Source organism: Jaculus jaculus, chromosome 1 (assembly GCF_020740685.1).
Source record: "Jaculus jaculus isolate mJacJac1 chromosome 1, mJacJac1.mat.Y.cur, whole genome shotgun sequence".
NCBI classification, from domain to species: Eukaryota; Metazoa; Chordata; class Mammalia; order Rodentia; family Dipodidae; genus Jaculus; species Jaculus jaculus.
In genome coordinates, this window is record NC_059102.1 from 35917242 (window position 1) to 35933722 (window position 16481).

General features: G+C 44.6%; 1 protein-coding gene across 5 annotated transcripts in view; it reads left to right on the plus strand.

Annotated features, from left to right (window-relative positions):
- Positions 1 to 16481, plus strand: part of LOC101608951 (dynamin binding protein) — a 133225-nt gene that overhangs the window by 79969 nt on the left and 36775 nt on the right. Inside the window, exon 1 of one of the 5 annotated variants that reach the window (XM_045152062.1) lies at positions 1040 to 2361. The exons of 2 other annotated variants lie outside the window; for them this stretch is intronic. In XM_045152062.1, the coding sequence (XP_045007997.1) occupies positions 1203 to 2361 (1159 nt within the window). In that variant the 5' untranslated portion in view covers positions 1040 to 1202. Of the gene's footprint in view, positions 1 to 1039; positions 2362 to 16481 lie in introns of those variants that run through there. 2 more of the 5 variants (XM_045152070.1, XM_045152090.1) reach the window with 2 other exon arrangements.

The window sequence follows — 16481 nt, forward strand, 5'->3', positions numbered from 1 at the left end:
GCAGAGGTAGGAGGATTGTCGTGAATTCAAGGCCACCCTGAGAGGACATAGTGAATCCCAGGTCAGCCTGAGCTAGAGTGATACCCTACCTCGATAAACAAAACAAAACAAGAAAAGTGTTTTGGGACTGAAGAGGTGACCGAGTCAATAAAGTGCAAGCATAAGGACCTGAGTCCAGATCCTCACAACTCATATGAAAGCTGGATGTGGTGATGTATTCCTGTACTCCCAGCCCTGGGGTGGTAGAGATAGGAGGAAGAGCTGTAGAGCTTACAGACTGGCTTGTCTAGCTGAATCAGTGAAGAATACCTGAGGAAGGACGCTTGACACTGACCTCTGTGTGCACACACACACATGAACTTACATGCATATATGCATGCACACCATGCATACGTATACAAAAATGTGTAAACTTTAAAAAGAAAAGAGTTTTAAGAAATGAATGATTTTGCTGCTTTCTGGCATGAGAAGTATATAGGAAAATATAACTTCCCGTAGACAAAAGCTGCTTTCTACACTGTAGAATTATAAGAGCAGAGCAATAGGAATACCTTTTCCTTCAGAGGAATGGCTGCTATGCAGGCAGTGGGGGCTAGAATGGCATGATTTGAGTGTGCTGTGCCTGGCCACTGGGATCCCAGAGGAACAAAGCGCTTCGGGAAGGGGGAACTCTCAGTAAAGGAAAGGGCATCCCGTAGAGTCTCAGACATTCAGGGCTTAGAAAACTGAGCGTGAAGGACAAAGACTAGAAGGCCAGCCAGCTGCCCATCTGGATCAGCTGACATGTGACCCTCCCTGGGGCTTTGAAAGGGGGCCCTTTCTCTTTCACACTGCATTTTTCTGTAAAACCTTGAGGGCAGCAGAATGTCTCTACCTTCAGCACATAAAGCAACCAAGCCAGTTTGACCAGCTCGAGGGAAACACCAACAAGACTTACCAACACCAATCACATGAACTCTAGTTACTAATTATCTTCTGGCCTCTGGGGGGAAAGATATAGTAGCTCACTGATTGGATCCTGAAGTTGAAATGACTCCACATTGCTCTGCCCTCCAACCAGAGCAACAGGAAGAGTGTCTCCAGTACTCTGGGAGACATTTTAAGCAGAAGAGATCCAGCCTTAGGCTAGACTGCACCTGTCCAAACTTCAGCCCATCCCAGACCCATGGAAGAGAGAAGTAAAACTTGTGTTTGTATTGAGTATGAGTGAAACTCATGAGATTAGAAAAGAAAGAGAAGTGGAGGAGAAGGAGCCCTGGGGCTTCAGCCGGGAGTATGAAGGCTGCAGGAGTCCTCGGAAGAGGAGCCCCTCCGCGCTGGATGGACCTGAGGCAGAAAATAACTTGGACTCCACATACCTGGCCAAGGTGCGGAATCGGCCCTACAGGAAAAGGGATTGTGGATATTGGGATTTTGAGCAGAGTGAACCGCTCTATATGGACTATGAAGAAGCCAATGAGACTGGAAAGGGTTGTCTGTTGCAAGGCAGCTGTGATGGTAATAGGAATCCCAAAGCCTATGAGACTCTTGGGCCTGAGACAAAGGATAATTTGCTTATGGGAAACCCAGGTGTGATCCGGAATGCTGGAGGATATGGGAAAGTGAATGGCCTTGTGGACTGTAAGGACCTGAGTTATAGCCCTGTGGACTTGGAAAACATTAAACAGTGGAACTGCTACAGGGATTTGGATGATTCTGTGGGGAATTTATACGAACCTCAAAACTGGTATATGGGCCTCAGGAATTTTAATTATAGTCTTGAAGATTGTAAAGAAATTAACTTTGATTATAGAGATCTCAGCAGTTTATATCATGCTCTTGGGATTTCTACTAATGGTCAGTCTATGGACTGTCCAGATTTGAATGGTGCCAATGAAGGTAAAGAATTTGTTAAATACTATGAAGAGGACAGGTATATTTACCAAAATGATAAAATCTACCCCAAAGCAAAGACTCATATCATGGATCTGGCTAATTTTGATACAAAAAATAAAGGTTATGACCCTTTCATTGCAAACTATGAGTGTCAATCTCATAATTACAGACAAACTGATTGCCTCTGTCAAGGGGAGGATTTGGAGTATAATGACACAGGCAAGCCAGAAATGAGGGCACTTAGGGGCAGAGGGGTTGTCTCAGAAGGTCTGCAGAATCCAGGTCCTAAGAGAGAGCAAGGAGCGCTTCCCTCTGGAACTCCTCGGAGCCCTGCCTCCGAGAACACCTGGCAGTTAGGACGAGAGAGGACACTAACTGGCCCCGAGACTTGGAGAAGGAATAGCTGCTTCCGCCGCACAGCACCCAGCACCCTGAGGCGCTCAGACTTTGTGCAGAACAGGAAGAAACCCCAAGGTAGGAACCCAGGTAGGCTTCTGACAGGCTAAAGAATAAAACATCAAAATAGATGGAATGGGTGGTTATACCTAGTACACATAGCTACTGGTGTCCTAAGTTCTTATCTGTGTGTTTTTGTGAGTCCAACCCTTGAGATGCCATCCCTTTAGGAGGCATTTTGCAAAGAAATGTACTGTCATATAGTATCATGGCTCCCATGCTATAGACAGCCATCTCATGGGGACTTTCCTTTACTCTTAGTTCTGTCAACTGCCACTAGTTATAAATATCTTTTCATTCTTGCATTTTTGTTCTTGTAGGGATATGTTCACTATTGGGGAACCTTACTGAAATTTATTTATCTGGTAGATTTTTTTTAATGCTGTAAGATGAGTTCTCTTTTGGCTGTGTGAGCGTGTTTATTTTGGTTTTTGTTGTTGTTGTTGTTGTTTAGACATGGTCTCATGTATCCCTGACTGGCCTTTAACTCTCTAGCCAAAGATGGCCTTGAGCTCTCCATCTTCCAAATTCTGGGATTGGGGTTGGGGATTTAGCTCAGTGGATGAGCACTTGCCTAGCAAATGCAAGGCCCTGGGTTCTGTCCTCAGCACCAGAAAAAAAAAAAGACAAAATCACAAAAAGACCAAAAAAAAAAAAAAAAAACAACAAGGGACCCAAATTCTGGGATTATAGGTGTGCGCCACCATGCCTGGCTTGTGAGGTGCTAGGGAAGGAACCCAAGGCACTGTGCATGTTAAGTAAGCACTCTACCAAATAAGCTACATCCATAGCATCTGAGTTTTATTTTCATGTCTGTTCTTCTCACGCCAAACAGTCAGTCAGTCTGGTTCTGGCCTACTGGGATGAGTTTAGTTATGGTTTAGAGCCAGAGATAGTAAACCCTCCAAGAGACCATCTGACATTCTCCTTTCAAGAGGAAAGCTTCTCAGTTAGGTTTCCTTCAGAATGGCTGGCTGATTAGATTTGTACTGGGACCATCAGAAACTACCAATCAGATAAGCTCCTGGTGAAATCCTGGAATTGCCAGTTTACCCCACGCTCTACAGTGTAGGCGTAACTCCAATATCCAAGGCACCATTGAACAAAGCAGGCTCCACGTACCTGCTCTTGTGAAGATAAGATGAAACCAAACCTGGTTTCACTTAGGAGGCTGAGGAATTTAGCAGCTAATCATTTTTTTGTGCATGCACTTTCTCTCTGAAATAATAGGGGCTTAAGTGACATCTAAATTCCTTGCAGCCTAAAAAAACAAGGCTGATGTTGATTCCTTGTGTTGCTTCGGTACTGTCCCTGTTCCCTCCCTCAAGACTTTTTCTTGGTGAACTTTGCTTCCTACCAGCAGTTCCTTATTGTCTGAAGCCTCCTAACTGTCATGGAGGGTTTTTGCCCGGTGTGTTGTAATGTGCCCTATGGTCTCTCTGAAACCAGCTCAGTTCCACCTTGTGTCCCTTCCACCTTTACAGCTCCTTTTCTTTGGGAGAACTTTTTTTGAGAACTTAACTTATGGAAGGAGTCTTTGAGTTCAGCTGGCATCCTGTTTTACATTCCTGATATCCTCCTTGAATCTTTCCTACTTCCTGTTCTGTCAGCTGTCTTAGAGTACAAGGCATGACCCTTACTGACCCTTTCATGACCCTTACACAGTGACAATATGATGGAGAAAGAAATCAAGCATTGGAATAGGTGTGTCTTGAATTCAAATGTCAGTTCCCCCATTTACTGACTTTAGTAACTTTAAGCAAATTACTTAAGCTTTCCCAGCTGTAGATTCCTATTGGTAAAATGATGGCATTACTCACATGTCTGGAATAAACTGCTATTATTTGTGTGTGCTTTATCCACTGAGCTACATTGCCCCGCTGTCACCCCGTGGTCAGCTGAGATCAAGACACAGTCACTCCCATTGGATATCTGCCCTTGGACTTGTACATGCTTCAACTTTAGTGGTGAAACACCTCATATCTTCCCCTCTTCCTCTTTTCCCATTCTTCCCGTCCATCCACCAAAACAAAGTTATTTAAGTGGCTGTTCCCTGTCCCATCCCGAGGGCCAGACTCCAAGCCTTTCACCTAGCTTTCTTTCCCTCATCTGTCTTTCTTCTCCTGGACACCTGTAACCTTGGTTTGTTAAGGCAAGTCTACTGTGGTTTTGGCCTTGGTCCTAGGGCGTAACCCCCAGTCTGTGGAGGTGGACTTCACTTATAAGGAGCATCTCCTCTGAGGTTTCGGTAGAAAACTGAACAGTGTTGAGTGAGCCTGCTGACTTGGAGGTCTCAAGTTTCAAATCTGTCCTCCCAGCTCCCCTCAGCTGCAGACTACCTCAGGGTCGTTCAGCTTCAGCTCTTTGTTTTCTGCTGGCTTCACCAGGGTGTCATTACCTGCATGTGTAGCCAGTTCAAAGATTCTCCACAGGTTTTGGGAATCTTCTCTCTGGGACTTCCTGGCACAATGTCAGCCTTAGTATCTAGCCTCTTCTTGCCCTCTACTTGAACCCTGGCACCTTATCCCGGGAAGACTGCTGCTGGTGGGCTCTGTTATTTTATTCCCCACCATGCCAAGGACTAGGGATTGCCCTGAGGAGAAAATGGGTAAATAATAGTTCTTACCTAGCTTCATTTTCTTGTTTTGAAGCATGTCCTTTTCAGTTTCAATCTGCTTTTGATTGCTTCCTAATGCCTGCACATAATTATTGTTTTAATGTCTTGTCTAGAGTTGTTAATTAGTTATCAGTGGGTTAGTACAGTGTCAGCTACTCCACCTTTCTGCACCAAGAGTTGTCTTTGATTCTCCACTTGCTAATTACATAAATAGTTAGGACAGGAAGAGACCTTATTATTACTAGAAGGAACCATACATATCAACTCTCCTAGTGTTTTGATAGGTAATGGGTAATCCCCATGATCCTGATGATTGGGTTTTGAAGTCTCTGTAGTGAGTTGTAGCACTTCTGAAAAATAAATTTTTTCTTTTCCTTTCTTTTCTTCTTTCTTTCTTTCTTTTATTTTTGAGTCAGTCTCTCAAATTCTCAAACAAGGTTGGCCCTAGAACTCACTGTATAGCCTAGGATGGCCTTGAACTCACAGCAATCCTCTTGATTCACATGCTGCTTCCCTAGTGGTGGGATTACAGTTGTTAGTCATCATGCCTGGCTAAATGAAAGTTAACAGAATGTCTCATGCAGTAAAAGTAAGCATGTCATACTTACATGTTTGATGTATTGTTGCAGTCAGGTTCACATTGCTGGTAGAAATCACCCAACCAAGAGCAGCTTGTGGGAAAAAAAAAGAGGTTTATTTTGGCTTACAGGCTCGAGGGGAAGCTCCACAATGGCAGGGCAAATGATTGCATGGACAGTGGACATCACCCCTTGGCCCACATAAGGTGGACAATAGCAACAGGACAGTGTGCCAAACACTGGCAAGGGGAAATTGGCTATAACACCCATAAGCCCACCCCCAACAATATACTCCCCAGGAGGCTTTAATTGCCATCAGCTGGGGACCTAGCATCCAGAACACCTAAGTTTATGGGGGACACCTGAGTCAAACCACCACATGTATACATACATTTTGTGTGTGTGTGTGTGTGTGTGTGTGTGTATACACACACACACACACACACATATACATAGACACATCCTGAGTCACATCATAAAACATACATCACAGCAAAAAAATTTTGGAAGACACTTCACCACAGTGGTTTTATAAATGAGAATTCAGAGAAACTGATATGTGTGTTTGTTGCAGTCAGCTTCACGTTGCTGGCACAAAGCACACCACCAAAAGCAACTTGTGGGAAGAAAGGGTTTATTTTGACTTCAGACCTGGGGGAAGCTCCATGAAGGCAAGGGAGTGTGTGGTATGAGAAGGGCTGGACATCACCTCCTGGTCAACATCAGGTGGACAACAGCAGCAGGACAGTGTGCTGAACACTGGCAAGGGGAAAGCTGGCTATAACACCCATAAACCCACCCCCAACAAAACACCTCCTCCAGGAGGCTCCAATTCCCAAATTGCCATTGGCTAGGGATCAAGCATCCAGAACACATGAGTTTATGTTATGGGGAACACCTGATCCAAACTACCACAGTGTTCAAGACAACTCGCACAAGCATTGGATCAGGAAGGGAATCTGGGCCTCAATGCCAGACCAGCACTTCGCTGTATTACCAGGTGTGAAGCCAGAAGCACAGCTACAGATTCATTCTGAAAAGATGAACTTAGAAGAGCAGAATATGCTGGAAGTTGGAGGAAGCTGCCCACAGGATGCAACCCCATGTCACTCAGCAGATACATGAGAAAGGAGATGAGCTGAGGAGAGATTTTCCTTTGGTATAGTAGGTAGGGCATGGGAACAGCAGAGGCATGGAGCCTGTTGCAGGGAGCTTAGGAAGGAAGTGGGTTTGATATTAGAGCACGTTCTTACGTTTGAATAAAAGAGTAGCAGAATATGAGAAATTTACATTTTGCATAAATTGAAAATCCAGGGGGTTTTTATTTATTTATTTATTTATTTTGAGGTAGGGTCTCACTTTAGCCCAGACTGACCTGGAAATCACTCTGTAGTCCTAGGCTGGCCTAAAAATCAATGATCCTCCTGCCTTTGCCTCCCAAGTGCTGGGATTAAAGGCATGAACCACTGTGCCCAGCTAAATATTAAGTTTTTAGAACTTATATTGAAGATTTCTTTTCACTACAAATATGTGAAAATGGTTTCTCTATTGTAGTACTTGGCCTTCAAGCTTATTATGATTATACTAACATATAGATAACATATCCTTTTTGAGTACAGTCAAATAGACATTAAGATATTAAATAGTGTGGGTACTTGGACTATACCAAGTATTGGGGTATCCAGAAAAGGTAACCTCTCCCACTCCCTCATACTTATGTAGGAGTTGAAAATTCAGCTGAAGAAACAGAATGGTGAATGAAATACAAACAAATAAAGCACAGGAATGCAAAGCCTAGACAGCAAATGCTATGAACAATCACAAGGGCAAAGGATCAGCCTATACTTCCACTGTTTGAAAAGACATCAGGGAGATAGATGTTTGGATTTGCTAAAGCTTAAAAAATAGGGCTGAGATAGGCAGAGAGAAGTGGGAAGAGCATTCCTGGACATTGTGTGAGCAAAGATACAGAGTTGTGGTGTCAAATGTGTGTGGAATATAGTGAGAAATGCATGAGAAAAAGAACTAGAGTACTGAAATCATAGAAACAAATGAGCATTTGGACCAGAATATTGCCAGAGTGGTTCGGGTCAGAGTCTGGGCCTGGCAACCCCAACAAGCTAGGCCACCCCTCCGCACGAGGTCAAAGAAACAAGTAGGGCAGTAAAGGATGATTTATTCAGTGTGGCCACATTGGCAAAGGGACATAGAAGTCCAGTGACTCCTCAAATCCATCTTTAGACTCCCGATAGGAGTTTTAGGTTTAAATAGAGGGCCGGCCAGAGGCATGTGTAATGAAGCAGTCCTGATCAAGGTGTGGTCCCACCCATCGCCATGTCTTGACTTTGGTCTTTTGTATAAGATGGTCTAACAAGTTGTCAGGACTATATGAAATCTCTTCCTACTTATGGTACCAGAGCCCCTAGCTTTTTCTTTCTCCTAGAATGAGACTCCTGGAGAAATTGTGATTTTTTTTTTTACACACTCCATACATGTACACGTTGTACCCTGATTATAATCCTCCCACTCTTTATCCCCCTTTCCTTCCTCCATTGAAACTTCTTTCCAACATGTCTTTCTTGTACTTTTTAAATTTGTTGGCACATGTATGTATACACTTGTATATGGGCATGTCAGGGTCTCTTGCCATTGCTAATGAAGAATGCCCAGTTTTATATGGGCTGCTGGGGAATTGAACCCCAGCCTGGAAGCTTTGTAAGCAAGCACCTTTAACTGCTGAGCCATCTCCCTAGCCCCTTCCTTTTTAATTTGATGGCTCCCCATCCCCATATTATTAAGGCCTTGTGTGGGTAGCATCGGCCACTGTGAGGTCATGAATGCCACAGCCACACTGTACTTGGAAGACAGTATTCCACAGCCCTTGTCCCCTTCATTTGGCTCTTACATTCTTTCTTCCACCTCTTTTGTAATGGTCTCTGAGCCTTGCAAGGTGTGATAGGGATGTATTAGTGCTGAACATTCATGCCACTGTCATTTCTTCTAAGCACTTTGATGAGTTTTGTGTCTCTTTAGTGGTCATCACCACCTGGAAAGAGAACTAAAAGTGAGAGTAGCATTGATATATGGGCATAAATATAAGTATTTAGAGGCAAAAAAAAAAAAATCTAATTTTTTGATCTCTGTTGTTTCAATAGTCTGATAGCCAAAGGAGAGGACACAACTGGCTCTCTAGAATGTCATTCCTGCCAAGACAGTTAAAAAGCCTGAAAAGGGCTGGGCCTGATGCTGCATGCTTTTAATCTCAGCACTGAGGTGGAAAAGGTAGGAGGATTGCTCTGAGTTAGAGGCCAGCCTGGGACTACAGGGTGAGCTCAAGGTCAGCCTGGGCGAGGCTGAGACTGAGGAAGAAGTCAGAGCTGACCATGGCATGTGAGTCATTCTCTTAGATCTCTTAGATATCATCAGTGAGGCTTAATGCAGGTGACTTCTCTGAGGAAAGGAATGACTGGGGTAAGGAACAGAGAACTGAATGAGCTAAGGAGGTTCTCATAGAGATAGGGCAGGAACATTTAAGAGACCGGGAGAAAATCCAAGAACTTAAAGAGCAAATAGCCCTTGCTTTTAATTAGACTAGGGAATCAAGAGTAATACAAGGGATTGGCTGACCAAGCACTTTCACTAGAATATGAGTACAGAGCTAAGGACCCTCAGCACCTCAGGGTGGGGTGGCATTGTTAGAAGCTTAGATCCCAATCAAGGCAGTGGAGAGATTCTCCAGCCTTCCAGATTGAGATCTGTGCTGGGTACTGTACAGCCCTTCTGCCCTTAACCAGGGACCAGAGCGAGTGTCAGCCTGTGCCTGCCCCACCCCTAACAGACATGATCCTGAGATGAAAGCAGCGAGAAGTAGGGTAGTGGGTGCCACTGTCCCTCAGCCCCAAGCAGAACAAAGCCATGCTAAAGTCCATCAAGTGAAAGAGTACACAAACAGAGACATCCCTGACGAATAAGAGTCTGTCCACCACACTCTCTGGCTAATTAGATGCCACAAAGTTCAAGGCCAGGGACTAGAGAGATGGCTCAATGGTCAAGGAATTCGCATTCAAAGCCTAAGGACCAAAGGTTCAATTCTCTAGTACCCATAAAGCCAGATGCACAAAGTGGTGCATGCATCTGGAATTCATTTGCAGAGGTTGGAGGCCCTAGCGTACCCATTCTTATTCTCTCTCTCTGTGCAAATAAATAAACTATTATTTTTTAAGTTTGGGGCTGAAGTGATGGCTTAGCAGTTAAGGCATGTGCCTGAAAAGCTTAAGGACCCATGTTCGACTCTCCAGGTCCCACATAAGCCAGATGCACAAAAAATGGTGCAAGTGCACAAGGTGGTACATGCACACAAGGTGGTACATACATCTGGAGTTTGATTATAGGTGCAGAGGCCTTGGCACATCAATTTTCTCTCTCTGTCTCACTCTCTTTCATTAAAAAAAAAAATGTAAGGCCAGCCTGGACCACAAAGCAATTCTCCATTGGCCTGAGAAAAGAAGTGGTCCTCAAAGGCTGGGATATTGTCACAGCAACCAAAAAGGTGGAGGAAGCTGGACATGGTGGCACATGCCTTTAATCCCAGCACTCGGGAGGCAGAGATAGGAAGATTGGCATGAGTTCGAGGCCACCCTGAGACTCCATAGTGAATTCCAGGTCAGCCTGAGCTAGAGTGAGACCCTATCTGGGGGCGGGGGTGGAAGCATTGGTAGAGCATTTGACTGCAAGAAGGTGGAGGAAGTAAGGAAGTATGCTGTATCACCTGCAAGCCAAATTAGATGGCCCTCCAAAGGTTGCCTACTGTTCCCCCACCCCCACCCAGTGCCACAGTTGTGTTTGAGGTGGTTGTTTTATCAGTGATAATGGGGTGTGAGTGGTAGACACAGCTCCATGTGCCTAGGGAGTTCTTTTCAGAGACCTATACTCTGGAGAGGCCAGGATTCTTGACTGCACTGCAGAAGAGAACTTCAGGGCCAGCCAGCATAGAGCAGAGTTGGAGTTCACTAAGCTACTTTAGCACAAAGTGAAGCCTAGAGAGGAGCTCAAGGAAGGGATAGTACAGTGCATACCCAGGCCTGAGAGTAAGTAACTGTATATAGCACTTTGTTTTTGTGTGTTTGGTTTTTTGAGGTAGGGTCTCACTCTAGCGCAGGCTGATGTGGGATTCACTGTGTAGTCTCAGGGTGGCCTTGAACTCATGGCAATCCTCCTACCTCTGTCTCCCAAATGCTGAGATTAGAGGTGTGCACTACCAAGCTTGTGTATAGCACTTTGTTTTTGTGTGTTGGGTTTTTTGAGGTAGGGTCTCACTCTAGTGCAGGCTGACCTAGGATTCACTGTGTAGTCTCAGAGTGGCCTTGAACTCACAGTGATCCTCCTACCTCTGTCTCCCAAGTGCTGAGATTAGAGGTGTGCACCCCCAAGCTTGTGTATAGCACTTTGGAGGCATTGGGGAGTTATTGCTCAAGTTTCTAAGGAAGCACCCCTCCCCCAAGGCTTTATCTCCTTTCCTTTTTTTCTTTTTTTTGTGGGGGGAAGATTTCTAAATATTTTATTTATTTGAGAGAATGGGTATTCCAAGGCCTCCAGCTGCTGCTAACTCCAGACGCATGTGCCACCTTGTGCATCTACTTTTTTGATAAATGAGATTATAGAGTGGCTCCAAAGGTGCCTTGGATAGAATTGCAATCTGATAGAGTAAAACCATGGTCACAACAGTTGTACAAAAGGGGTAACACATGTCCTTTACTATAAATGGGGGTTCTTGTGAGATTCCTCAGAAAAGGCCATGTTCAAAGGTCATATGTGCTTTCCTTAAGCATGAGTCATTGCTATTTTAAGTTTTTATTAGAAACATCTCCATGTGGGCAAGAGAGAGGGCTTAGCAGTTAAGGCACTTGCCTGCAAAGCCAGAAGACCTAGGTTCAATTCTCCAGGACCCACGTAAGCCAGATGCACAAGGTGGTACATGCGTCTGGAGTTTACAGCGGCTGGAGGCCCTGGCACACTCATTCTCTCTCTCTCTCTCAAATAAACAAAGAAATAAATATATAAAAGAAACATCTCTCTGTAAAAGGAATCGTATCTCTATGTAGATGACCTTCACAGCAATGTTAATTGTGCTGGGCTTCTTGACTCTGAGTTGGGCAAGACTTCAACCCGACTCCTGGGCGAGGCACTCCTTCCCCTTTGTTCCCCGTTTCTTGCCATTCTGTCCTGCTTCTGTTGGAGTTCAAGGGTGAGGACATGAGGGAAGATGAAGATAGTGGGTGAGCAAAATAAAATCATCTCCTTGTGCCGGGCGTGGTGGCGCATGCCTTTAATCCCAGCACCCGGGAGGCAGAGGTATGAGGATCACCGTGAGTTCAAGGCCACCCTGAGACTACATAGTGAATTCCAGGTTAGGCTGGGCTAGAGTGAAACCCTACCTCAAAAAAAAAAAAAAAAATTGTCTCCTTGAGGTTAATACAGTGCAGCCAGTCCCACGGGAGGGAGGGAGGAAGACTGCTGTGGAGGAAAGCACCGACTTGTTCACAAGAGTAGAAGAATGTTGGTCTCCATAGTTACTCCCACACAGCTGCATTTTAGACACATTCAACTTTTTTTTTTTTCCAGGAAGGGTAGGGGTTGAACCGATCTCACTGTGTGGTCCAGCCTAGCAGCCTTGGGTTCCTGATGGTCCCCCTCAGCCTCCCAGGAACGGGCATTTCAGGTGTGTGCCCCTCCCCCCACTCACACTCAGCTTCTTCAGGGGGCTTTTAGTCGTGAGTTCTTGGTTGTGGTTTTCACCCTTCTGCTGTGGCAAGGAGTTCAGGAAACCTCAGCACCAATGCCAGGATTGTCCCATTTGACAATCTTTACAAAGGCATTTCTCTCTCTGGAGCTGTGATAACTGTTGCAGTCAGGTTCACATTGCTGGAGAAATCACCCAATCATGAACAGCTTGTGGGGAAAAAAATACTTATTTTGGCTTACATACTCGAGGGGAAGCCCAAGATGACAGGGGAAACGATGGCATGAGCAGAGGGTGGACAACAAGAACAGGAGGGTGTGCCAAACACTGGCAAGGGGAGCTGGCTGTAATACCCACAAGCCCGCCCCAACAACACACTGCCTCCTGGAGGCACTAATTCCCAAATCTCCATCAGCTGGGAACCTAGCATTCAGAACACCTAAGCTTATGGAGGGCACCTGAAGTCAAACCACCACAATGACAAAAGCTTTGAGGGAAATGCTGATCATCTGGCGCTGCTGTGCAGTACAGGAACGCAAGGGCTTCGAACCATCCTCCATTTCTTTCCGAGCAGATTTATCTGTCAACTGGACAGGCTCCAGGGCATCACTCACACAGGAAGAGCAGAAACCAGGTCACCTTGGATTCTGGATCCCCGAGTATAACTACAGCCTGAGTTTTAGCATCTGCTGCTTCTGGGGAGGGGCAGAAATAAGCGGAAAATGCAAGGTTTTGTACCAGTCCCAGCTTGAGGAAAATATAAGGTGGACTCTCATCTCAAAATCACTAATTCCCTACACCTTATGTGACTGATCCTTCTCTCTCTCCTTTTATTGAAGGTCAGTGTGGAGTCCAACCTCCTGTATAGATCGTTAAAACATCCTCACTAACTTTGCATGTGTGAGCCTTGGAGAAGGGGCATGTGACAGGCTTGCTCTGGAATTCGGCAGGCCTCTTGGAAAGGCCAGGTTAAGTTTGCTAAGGAGGGAAAGGTAGGGGGCGGTCCTTTCCTCTTTATCTTCACTCTGTTTACATTCCTATCAAAGATGATCAAAGAGGAAGCTAAGCCATTTTCCTTCTGGCAAGATACTATCTAGTTGGCTCATTTCTCACACTGCCTCTTAGCATTGGGACACATAAGCTTACCCACATGCCTGATCATCATTGCCCAGCTCCATTTAGAGTCACCCTTGTCACTTAAAAGTAATACGTGTCAGTCTCAGCAACATGAGTTCAAAGCTAGGGGATACTTGAGATTCTGCCTAGAAAGAAGGAGAGGAAAGGAAGAAAGAAGGAAAGAAAAAAGAAAAAAAAGGAAAGAAAAAAAAAAGTTTATGCCTGGTGTAGTAGCCCACGCCTTTAGTTTCAGCAGTTGGGAAGGCTGACAAAGGTGAGTTCAAGGTCAACTTGGGCTAGTGTGAAACCCTGATCCAAAAAAATAAAATAAATTTTGGTTGACACATAATAAGAATTTACTTATTAAACAGTTATAATCTCTAATAAAAAATTATCTTTGCCCCTGTATTTTACCTCTGCTACCTAAAGACTAAGTCTCAGTTTTAAGAAAACAACATACCTTGCTAGGATTTATGTGTACTGGTGAGTATTCAAAACTGGAATTGCTCCATGTGTAAATTAACCATCCCAGCAGTGTGAGAAATTGCAGATTTGCAGATTAGGTGCAGCATTCTGTTTAGGGACCTGGGAAAGAGAAGGGGGCGGAGCTTTGAACTAGGTCTGGGGGGAGTCCCTCCCAATAGGGATTTTACTCTGGCTACCAGCCAAAGGGGGTGGGCAGTTTCTGGGCAAAGGTCTGTACAGGAAAAGTTTGTTCAAATGCTGTTGGAATTTAGGATCCCACAAGGTGATGGATTCAATCCCTGGAGTTCAGTGATGTACAAAGTCTTGTGAATCCGGAAAGAAGGTGGTGACTACAGCTGAAAATTTCACACTGGGAGAACTACTGCTTCCAACTGAAGTGGGGTGGGTGGGTAAGGAAAAGAATGGGGGCTGGGTGGGCTGGCGCCCATGGCACGGGGATGCAGAAAACCAGGATTTGGGATTCGGGATTCCTCCTGGCAGGTCTGGAGTAAAGAGTAAATTCAGGCTGCTTCCTGCGGGTGTCTACACAGAGATCCCTGCATTCTTTCAACCAGGTCTTGTCGCCTGTTTTCTTTATCAGGTTAAAGGGATTAGGTTTCTTAACCTGGGGTTATTAAGTGAAGAGCTTGAAATGGATTCACAGTGTAATTAAGAGCTGTTAGTGCTAGAGCATTTTCATTTTTACAAAACATGTCCTTTTCCCACTTTTATATTAGAGACCTACTAGAAAAGAGAGTGATAAGAAAAGGGGAAAAACACTTTCTACATCTTCAATACCTTTTCAAATACCTGCATTTAAAATACCTTTCCCAGGGCTGGAGATGGCTCAGTCATTAAACGCATTTGCTTGCAAAGCCTGACAGCCTGGGTTCAATTACCCAGTACCCACGTAAAAAGATAAAATACCTTTTCCTTTTTTTTTTTTTTTTTAACAAAACCATGGTTCTTGCATAAGCTGGTTTGTATCCTGATTTTCTTTTTGAGGTAAGCCCAACTATTTTTCTTTTTAATGCAAGGGAGCTAGAATGGGAGAGAGAGAGAATGAGAATGAGAATTAGCGAACCACGCCTCCAGCCACTGTGATGGAGGCGTCATGCACCACCTAGTGTGCATGTGCGACATTGCACATTTGCACCTGGCTTACAGGGGAACCTGGAGATTTGAACATTGGTGCTTAGGCTTTGCAGGAAAGCACCTGAACTGCTAAGCCATCTCTCAAGCCCCTGTATCCTGACTTTTTAAACAACACACATTAGCTATCCTTCCATATTAACACACATAAATCTGGATCTTAATGACTGTATGTGCATGCCATCATTTATTTATACAGACTGCTTTAAAGGAAATTTTGGTTGCCTCTTTAATGTGATTTCTAAGCTTTTAGAAGTATTGGTCAGTATTCCTGAACATATATATTTTGTACACTTGTCCAATTATTTACCCAAAATAATTCTTGAAATGGACCTTGGGATAAAAGTTTTGGTTTGCGGGCTAGAGGGTTGTTTAGTTCAGTGTTAGAGCTTGAGGTCCTGGGTTCAATTCCCAACAATCGCTCTACACAGGCTGACCTGGAATCACTACGTAGTTGCAGAGTGGCCTGGGTGATTCACCCACCTCTACTCCCAGAGTGTTGAGATTAAAAGTGTCTGCCACCACACCCAGAAAAAAAAAAGAAAGAAAGAAAGAGAACTTCAAAAAAAAATTTATTGATTTGAGAGAGAGAGAAAGAGGCAGATATAGAAAGGAGAAAATGAGCTCACCAGGGCCTCTAGCCATTGCAAATGAACTCTAGGCACATGCACCACCTGTATATCAACAGTTAAAGGTGCTTGCTTGCAGTCTTATAGCCTGGGTTCAATTCCCCACTACCCACAAAAAGTCAGATGTACAAAGTGGCACATGTGTCTGGAGGTTATTTGCAAGAGGTCCTTGGGCACCCATTCCCTCTGTCACTCTTTCTGCTTAGAAATAATTAAAAAAAATTAAAATATTTTATTTATTTTTGTGTGTGTGAGAGAGAGAGAGACAGAGAAAGAAAGAGGCAGATAGAAAGAGAGAATGGGCATCCCAGGGCCTCCAGCCACTGCAGATGAACTCCAGACACATGTGCCCGTTTGTGCATCTGGCTTATGGGGGTACTGGGGAGTCAAACCTGGGTCCCTAGGCATCTCAGGCAAGCATCTTGATTGTCAAGCCATCTCCAGCCTGAGAACTTTAAAAATACATATATTTTTATTGGGCTGGAGAAATGGCTTAGCGGTTAAGGCATTTGTCTGCAAAGCCAAAGGATCCCAGTTCGATTATCCAGGACCCACATTAGCCAGATGCACAAAGGAGTGCGTGCATCTGGAGTTCGTTTGCAGTGTCTGGAGTCCCTGGAGTGCCCATTCTCTCTCTCTCCCTCTCTGTCTCTCTCTTTCTGTCTCTCCCCCTTTTTCTCTCAAGTAAATAAGTAAAATATATTTTAAAATATTTTTATTTATTTATTTGCAAGGAGAGAGACAGAGAGAGGGGGGAGGGGTATAAAATGGGTGCACCAGGGCCTTCAGCCACTGCAAACAAATTCCATATGCATGCGACACTTTGTGCATCTGGCTTATGTGAATCCTGGGGA